The sequence below is a fragment of the Nicotiana tabacum genome, chromosome 5 (genome assembly GCF_000715075.1).
Source record: "Nicotiana tabacum cultivar K326 chromosome 5, ASM71507v2, whole genome shotgun sequence".
Taxonomy (NCBI): domain Eukaryota; kingdom Viridiplantae; phylum Streptophyta; class Magnoliopsida; order Solanales; family Solanaceae; genus Nicotiana; species Nicotiana tabacum.
Window position 1 is genome coordinate 90,758,541 of NC_134084.1, and position 8,915 is coordinate 90,767,455.

Consider the following 8,915-nt stretch of genomic DNA (forward strand, 5'->3'; position numbering starts at 1 on the left):
AATGACTCAACGAACCTATTCCAACTTTCGGAATTCCATTCCGACCCCTATATCAAAATCTCACCTATCAACTGGAAAATGCCAAAATTCCAATTTTGTCAATCCAATCCTAAATCTACTCCGAACCTCCAAAACACATTCCGATCATGCTCCTAAGTCCCAAATCACCTCCCGAAGCTATCCGAGCCATCGGAATTCACATCCGAACCCTTTTTCACATAAGTCAATATCCGGTTGACTTTTCCAACTTAAGCTTACTCAAAAGAGACTAAGTTTCTCAAACCTTACCAAAACCTTTCTGAACCCGAACCAATCAATCCGGTAACATATAATACCACTGAACAAGACAATAAGAAGCAGAAATGGGGGAAACGAGGCTGAAATTCATAAAACGGTCAGCCGGATCGTTACAAGAATGAAGCTAATTCAATGGGACGAGTTTTCAATTCTTGTGCCCATAATCATACATGAATTTGATCATTGCAAGCCATAGCAATTTTACCACTTCAGGTGGTTATAATTTCTTACAACTCTATTAGAGTTATAATCAAAATTTATTGTCTTTGCTTGTATTTAAAATCAAATTATAGAATTTCAAGAATTTAAAAGAGAAAAATAAAGTAAAATACTTACCTTAACCAGAATTTAATTCTGAAGGAAGTTCATAGAACAATTGACAATCATTATACTCAATCCCAAAGCTTTTACTCAATTGGTTAGAGTCTCGTACTAATAACATGTTATAAAACAATAAAAGAAGAATATTGCAAAGAAAGAGAGAGAGAGAGAGAAAGAAAATTCTTATTGCTTTGAAATGAATTACAATGGAATAGAACCCCTCTATTTATAGGGAAATAGTGACTTAGCCACCAAGTAAAATCCCTAAAATCTCTCTAAAATATAGACATTCATCATAAATACAATTATATTTATAACATAGCCGTTTTTTTTCTTTCTTTCTTTTATTAGTTAGTGTTTCAAAGAACCAAGTCTAATTAGTGCAATTTTGGTCTACAAGTTAGGTGTGTTAAGCTTGTCCAAGTTTTTTACTAGCCAAACAGTCCATTTCCAGATTCTGGGTGCAATAATGAGGTCTGCACTTCTGGCCCAGACAAAATGATAAATCTCCAATGTATTGCCACCATCCAAAGGATTTGTTTCAGTACCTCTCTTTGTCATCTTTTCTTCTCTCCCCAGAATGATGGTAACAGTTCGGCCTTCTGTACGTTGTCAATTGAAAATTCATAACTTGACATGCTAAGCGTAACGAATGTGGTATAGTAAAATATCTTCACAAACTATAGGTGAAGTATATGGCAATCTAAGTTTGACGCAACTTTTTACTTAGACATTTTATTTTAACGGGGCTAGAGAGTGAGGTGTTCAATAGGTCGGTCCCAAGATAAAGTGTTTAAACAAAAAATGGTGCCAAGTCTAGAGAGCATCAATGTATTTAACCTTATTTAAGTTAAGAAAAAATTGCATTACATTAATTTTTGACCATTGCTTGTGTCACGACTCAAGCCCATGACACGTATTATCTGCTTCGGGCTTAGGCCCACACGGATTCGTCTTTTGGGTTATGCCACATCGAGCCTCAAAAGCGCGCGTACCATATGAACTTGTGTCATGCCTTATAAATCTCTTGACATTCCTCTCTCATTCCAAGATGTGAGATTCGCCTAAAGTGATATGTGCACCCCTTCTTCAGAACCTTGTCAGCCTAGAAGCTTGCCTCCTGTTTGACTCGTGCTCATCAGCACACCCTCCATCATGGGCATCACATTCACCGCCTTGGTACTCAGCGTCCTCACTGAGGCTCGCCCCACTATCATACTGAGGGAGATTTGGTTCTGATATTATATTTGCCACGACCCAAGCTCATGGCACATATAAGCCCAAAGCGGACAATACATGCCATGGGTTTGGGTCTGATTCCTTTATCTCAAATACATTGGACATTCTAAAAAAATTTGGGAAATTTTCGTTCCTATACCATATAGGAAACTATATTACCAAATATGTTCATAGTTTGCATATTACCCTTCATGCTAATAGTATTTCTAGAAAATATAGACCATGCATTAAATAAGGAATCATTGTAGCTGTAGGCCTCCTCATTTAGGCGCACTAAAATTGGGGGATTAAATATTCTTCCAGATCTTCCAAACGCAAATCATGCACATTAATCTTGTTCGTCAGTTTCGTTTGAAATTTAGCGTCTCTACATCAAATGCAATTATTCTTCTACAATTCAAAAATGAATTGATTATTTTTCTACAATTCAAAAATGAATTGATTATTCTTCTACAATTCACAAATCAAAAACGACTAAATCTTCTACAATTCTTCTACATCAAACGCAATTATGTCCAAATTTCAGTAATACAAAGCAAAGAAAAAGAGAGCAGCAATTCCACCATTGACAGCCATTAAAAAAGCTTTGAAGCTTTGAATTCAAATTTGGATTTTCAAAAATCATTATTTGTTTGGATTGGGTATTGTTGCAAATAATTGGGAATATGGTTTGGAGTTTATATCTCAATTTTGAGGGGTTTTGGTGAAGATTAGACTTGGTGTTGGCTGAATTTCATATTGAAACTCGAAGAAGAAGAAGAAGATATACATGACATAATATATGTTATGTCACCAAGTCTAATCTTCACCAAAACCTCTCAAAATTGAGATATAAACTCTAAACCATATTCCCAATTATTTAAAACAACATCCAATCCAAATAAATAATGATTTTTAGAAAACCTAAATTTGAATTCAAAGCTTCAAAGCTTTTTAATGGCTGTCAATGGTGAAATTGCTGCTCTCTTTTCCTTCCCTCTTATATTACTGAAAGAACCGAAATCATAACCATCAAAAGTTATTGTTGTGTATGAACTTTGAAGATTTGACTTCAATTTTGACTGTTGTAGAAGAAAAAACCTTGATTTTGGACGTTAATGGTAGAGAGTTTCAATTGTTTTTCTGGTTTTAGTAGAAGGAATAATGGTTTGAAACGTGGGTGTGTGGTGATACGTGGGTGAGGGTGTGGGGTTGGGAGAGAGAAACGTGGGGGTGTGGAGATTTGGAGGAATATACAGTACCATAAATTTAGGAGTGATATAAGGTACAATTAATGTATAGTTAAAACACCTTATGGTATAGAATTAGTAATTAGGTATACTAAATATAATTATATCAAACTTTAAATATTGAGGGTAATATAGTTTCCTATATGTCATAGGAATGTAAAAATTCCAAAAAATTTCTCTCCCCTGAATGAACAGCATAAAGAAGCCAGTAAACGAGGTGAACCCTTCAACCACAAAAGTATCTTTTTTTTGTTTTTTAGTGTCGCTATTGACTTCTGACCAACTTCAAGATTCCATATATATATAAATATAAACACTAACATGCTGATCTATATAAAACCAAGACCTAAAATTAAGAAAAGAAGCTGTTGTAATATTTGTTGGTGATAGATAACGCCCCTGTAGCAGAGAGTTAGGTGTCCTTCAGTACAACGTAGACCCTGGAACCAAAAACTGCATAAACTACTAGCTTACATACACCCACAGAAATATGGGAAAGCTTCAAAGCAACTCATCAAACAACTTAAATGGTACCTCCTCTAGCAATTTGTGTATTGCAGGAGGTGTAGAAGCAATGTAGCATCAATCAGAACAAAATCTGTCATAAACAATGTTTTATTATACAGTATATCACAGCTAAAGACATTTCTTGAGATGTTTTAACCAGCAGTATATCCAACATAAGCCTCTTCCTTTAACATTCCAGAGGAATCAAGTTTCAGACGGTGAATACTAGAAAAATGCACCTTCCTCAATGAAAGCAAAGGATGGCGGATAAAAGCATAAGAATTTTGATTGAGAAAAGCACATAACAATCCAGAACATATTACCTGTAGAATTTGTTTTTGCAGTTCTTTTGGAGTTCACCAAGTTGCTGTATGGTCTCAAGTGCAAGATATGGAAAAGAGAATGACTAATAAATCTACTCGAAGAGGCCAAATTTACAAAGATTCTTATCAGAGTCATTCCAAAATGATGAGAAGTTGCACCATTTTAGTTAATGATAGACATCCAAGAGATTCTTATCAGACTTACTGCAAACTGACGAAGTAGCATCATATTTTACAAGAGAAGTAGCATCATATTTGTCTCTGTTAAGAATGGTATATTGTGATTCAATTCCAGTCCAAGTCTTCCGCAACTAACTCAAGACTTAATCAGAAAATTAGTCATTAAATTGATGATGATACTTTCACTCCAACAAACAACTTATCAAGTTATACATGTATACACTAATATGTTGAAATCCATAAAATAGAATATCAACCACGGCAAAGTTAATAGCAGCTACATCGACGTAGTAAACCAAGAAAGGAATTTACCAACATGAATCCATGAGCTCAAAAGAGTTGATACTAACTACAAGCTGCAGAGAAAAAAAAAACATGTCGAAATATTTGAAAATGTAGCCTACCGAAGCTAAAATCTCAAAGAGTCCCAGGAATACTTCCATTCAGAATAGAAGAAACAACAATTTCATTGAGGTGAAGAAAGAGGAACATTTCAAAATCACATATTTGTCGGGGCAAACAAATAAAGATTATGTGCTCCTGGGATTTTATTGCTTCTGAGTTGTTCAAACAGAGAGTGAACAAGAATCTTGAAGAACTAGAGAATATGGACACTTGAAATAGGTCTACAAGAAGACACTACAGAATTCAACACCAATACATAAGTAATAACATAATTCATAAATCTCCAATTAAAATAGTGAATCATGTACATGACCAATGGAGATCAATTTTCACGGGCAACAGCCAGGGCATCGAATCAATCCATTTTCATTACAATTCAGGCACCTCCTCAATTTCCCTTCCTCCTCTTCAAATACTTTTCGACTCCCACTGCAATTTGGGCAGGGTACAAACCTTGCATCGCCACAGCTTTCACAAACAAAACCAGAATGCTTAACTGCAAACCCTTCCACAAGATTAGCCAGTTCTCCAGCCTCATGAAGTTGCTTAATCTCTTCCGCACCGCCAATGTACTTCCCTCCAATGAACACCTGAGGCAAACTAACTGTTTTTCCTTCCAAAATGCTTTGCACCTCTTTTCTATATGATGCATCCATAGATACATCCCTTTCGTCTACACATACCCGAAACCCTCTAAAGATCATTCGCACAGTGCAGCATTCTTCATAAGTCTTCCTGATTCCTCTTAAACTAGTAAAATACAGAACAATCTTGTCTTCTGTACCCTTTAAATGGAAATCATTATCGGGCAACAATGAGCTCAATAAACTTGCATTACTCGACTCTAACTCTACCGAACTAACAATATTGGGCTTTGGACAATCTTCTGACTCTTTATACCCAAATCTTTTGGAAGACAGTGCTTGTCTATAACTTGAAGCTACATTAGGGTCCATCTTAGCAAGCAATTGTTCCTCAGACAAATGCTTCCATAATGGCTTCGAATCCCAGTGCTCAACAAACTCATAGGATTTTTCCAACTCATTTGTATCTAATTCACATTGGATATCAAGACTGTTGGATTTGGGCTTTCTAGGGGACTCAATCTTGGACTGCACAATATGGAAATCAAAGTCATCAAGTCCTTCCATGAGCTCCCAAGTGTTGATTACTGAATCAGGGGATAAAGGGTCTTGTGGGTCAGTCCCATTTAGGGATTTTATCATCTGGGTAGTAGGGTTGGTGAAATTCCCCCCATGGAAATTAGGGTTAGGGTTAGGGTTTGGAATTGGGGTATCAATTAAGACAAGTGAACCATAGGTGGTAGACGTAAGTGAAACCAAATGATTGGTGTCACCTTTGCACATAGCAGGATGGTGAACCAAAGGAGTAGGGAGAGAGAGTGTTCTTGAAACTGGAGTTGAAGATGAATCTGAGTAGGAATATGGAGACTGTTGTGAATGTGAAGAAGATGAACAATTCCATGGGTTTTGTGGATCTGTTGTGACAAAGTCATAGGAACGAGAAGCAGAACAACCCATGAATGGATTAAGCCAATAAAAATTGAACCTTTAGAAGGGGAAAAAATGAAATCTTTGAACAAAAAACAAGAACTTAACTGACAAAAAAATGAAATCTTTGAACAGAAAGCAACACCCTAATAGATAAAAATGAAGTCTTACACCTTAACAGATAAAAATGAAGTCTTTTTACAGAAAGCAAGAACTTAACCCCCAAAATGAAAAGAAAAAGATACCTTTGGACAGAAAGCAGGAGATTAAAAGAGAAAAATGCAATCTTTTGACAGAAAGCAAGAACTTAACAGAAAAAATTGAAACCTTTTGACAGAAAGCATAAGGTAAAAAAACAAAAAGTGGGAGCTTACCAGAAAAAAAAGTGGAACTTTTGACAGAAAGAATGAGGTTTGAAGGAGCTAGTTTAGAGGAGGTTGAGAAAGTACAGTTGGGAAGATGACGAATTGAATAACAGAAAAGATTGGAAATAAATGCAAACTTCGGTAGCTTTGAGAAGGAAACGTACTAACAGCCATTTTTCTACACTTTTCTTATTAATCCTTTCGTCTAATACAAAGTCTACAAAAAGCTAAAAGTCAATTAAATGCTTAATATAATTGTACTCCCTTCTCTACACAAATGATCAATTTGCTTTTTTATTTTTATCCAAAATAAATATTCATTTATATAATCAATAAAAAATTTAATTTCTTTTTATAAAATTACCTTTATGTATATATCCCTAAAAAAAATTCTTACTCCTCACATTAAATATTTAATTAAGGGTAATTTAGTCATATTAGGTATTTTTGTATAGAATTTAGTATTTTTTAATGGACGTGGCAAAAGTAAATTGGTCACTTATTGTGAACCAGAGGGAGTATTTACTATAAATACTATATACTATTTAAACAATAGAGTAAAATATTCAAGATTACAAATATTGTACAGTATCAATGCTTCCTATTGAAGATAGAATCCTCTCAAAATATAATTAAGGGAATTCTTGTTTCAAGTACTTACGCAATCTATACAGAAGACAAATTCAAATGCACGATTTATTCTTCTTTTCGGTTTTTTGTCTATGCAAAGAAATGCGAGATTGTATATTGCCAAAATTTACAAAGGAAAATAAAAATGAAATATTCACGATATATAAAAGAATACAATTCAATGAATTAACTGAAAAACAAAACAAGTTACTTTGATGATAAATAAAACACATATAAAGAGTTTTGATTGGCAAATGGAGAAAGGTAAGAACAAAACAAACAAGGACCATTTTGGAGATCATAAAAGTGGAAAAAAAAAGATTTTTATCTAGATATAGTAAATTATAAATTTATTTATTCTAGTAGAGATGTTATCACATAGGGTGTGTTTGCTACGAAGGAAAATATTTTTTGAAAAATAATTTTTAATTTTTTCATGTTTGGTTGGCTTAAATGTTTTTGAAAACATTTTCTTTATGAACTCATTTTCCTTCAATTGGAGGAAAATGTTTTCTTTATCAAGAGAAGAGAAAATATTTTATAAAACTCCTTCTCAACCTTCCCCACCCTCACCACCCACCCCACCCCCTCACTCTAAAAAAGGCTCTCTCTTTTTTTCAAATTTTAGTTTTTCCGTTACCACCCACCCTACTACCCATCCACCCCACACCCACCCCCACCTCTCCTCCCGTAAATTTTTTTTTTGCAATTTCAAATTTTTGTTTTTTGGTTTTTCTGCACCACCTACCACCCCACCCCAATCCCCCCCCCCCCCCCGAAAAAATATTTTTTAACATATTTTTCAATTTTAGTTTTTTATTTATCAGTTTAAAGGTTCAAAATTTTACAAGTTCCAAAGTTATGAGTTCGTAGGTTTATGTGTTTGGAAGTTTACGGGTTCGAAATTTTGCGGTTTCGAAAATTTAGCGGTTCAAAAGTTTATGAAAAATGTGGGTTCGAAAGGTTGTTGGTTTGAAAGTTTATGGCTTCATGCTTATTATATCTAAATTATTTATGAATACTCTTGAGAAGTCATATTCCTTAATTTGCATACCAAACACCGAAAAATGAATAAGATTACTACTTGGTTTCCAAGAAAATATTTTCTTGGAAAACATTTTCCACGAAAAATATTTTCCGTTATACCAAACACACCCTTAATTACATTCTCATGTATAATTTACCAATTATATACAATTTTTCCTTCTCTCTTTATTGCGCTCTCTCTCTCTTATTTCGTTTGCCTTGTTTTTCTTCCTTTGATCTTATCTGCTTCTTTTCTCTTTTCTCATCTCTTTCTTTTTTCGTTTTCAAGAAATTCAACAATGAATTTCTATTGTTTGATTTTAGAGTTGTAACTTAACAATTTTCTTTCCAGTAGCACTATTGTTGTTCAAATTGAAATTGTCAATTATTGAGAATAGCACTTAAATTATTGTATTATATGTACTTGTATTGGTATTGTATTGCACAACTATAGAGTTAGTAGTTTGTTATACAGTTAGCCATACACAGTAGTTAGTAGTTGTCTTTTGTCTTAGCTGTCATATATACGTGTACATGTACATATATACATACTTTACACTTTACAATAATAATGAAAAATAGAATATCATTTTCCATATTCTATCTTTTACTCTTTCTTTCTCTATCTATCTTTGTTTTCTCATAAGCCTCTAGAACCTCCATTGGAGGTCTTGCGTGAGCTTGATTTTCTCAGTCCCAAGCTGACCTCAATATGGTATCAGAGCCCGATTGAACGTATCTACTCGAAGTCCACCGGAATTCTTCTTTCAGTATCTCAAAAATTATCTTCTCTCTTTTCCAAATTCTAGAGTTTTTTGATTCCTCAATTTGTGCTAAAACTTGCACACGAATTTGAGTTCTTCAGTGAAACGATCTTTCTAC

General features: G+C 34.2%; 1 protein-coding gene across 1 annotated transcript; it reads right to left on the reverse strand.

Annotated features, from left to right (window-relative positions):
- Nucleotides 1-4,602: 4,602 nt before the first annotated feature.
- On the reverse strand, nucleotides 4,603-6,583 carry LOC107815672 (uncharacterized protein At5g39865-like). Its single transcript, XM_016641294.2, has one exon. It carries the CDS (start codon nucleotides 6,040-6,042, stop codon nucleotides 4,831-4,833), a length of 1,212 nt encoding a protein of 403 aa, XP_016496780.1. The 5' UTR covers nucleotides 6,043-6,583; the 3' UTR covers nucleotides 4,603-4,830.
- Nucleotides 6,584-8,915: the final 2,332 nt, after the last annotated feature.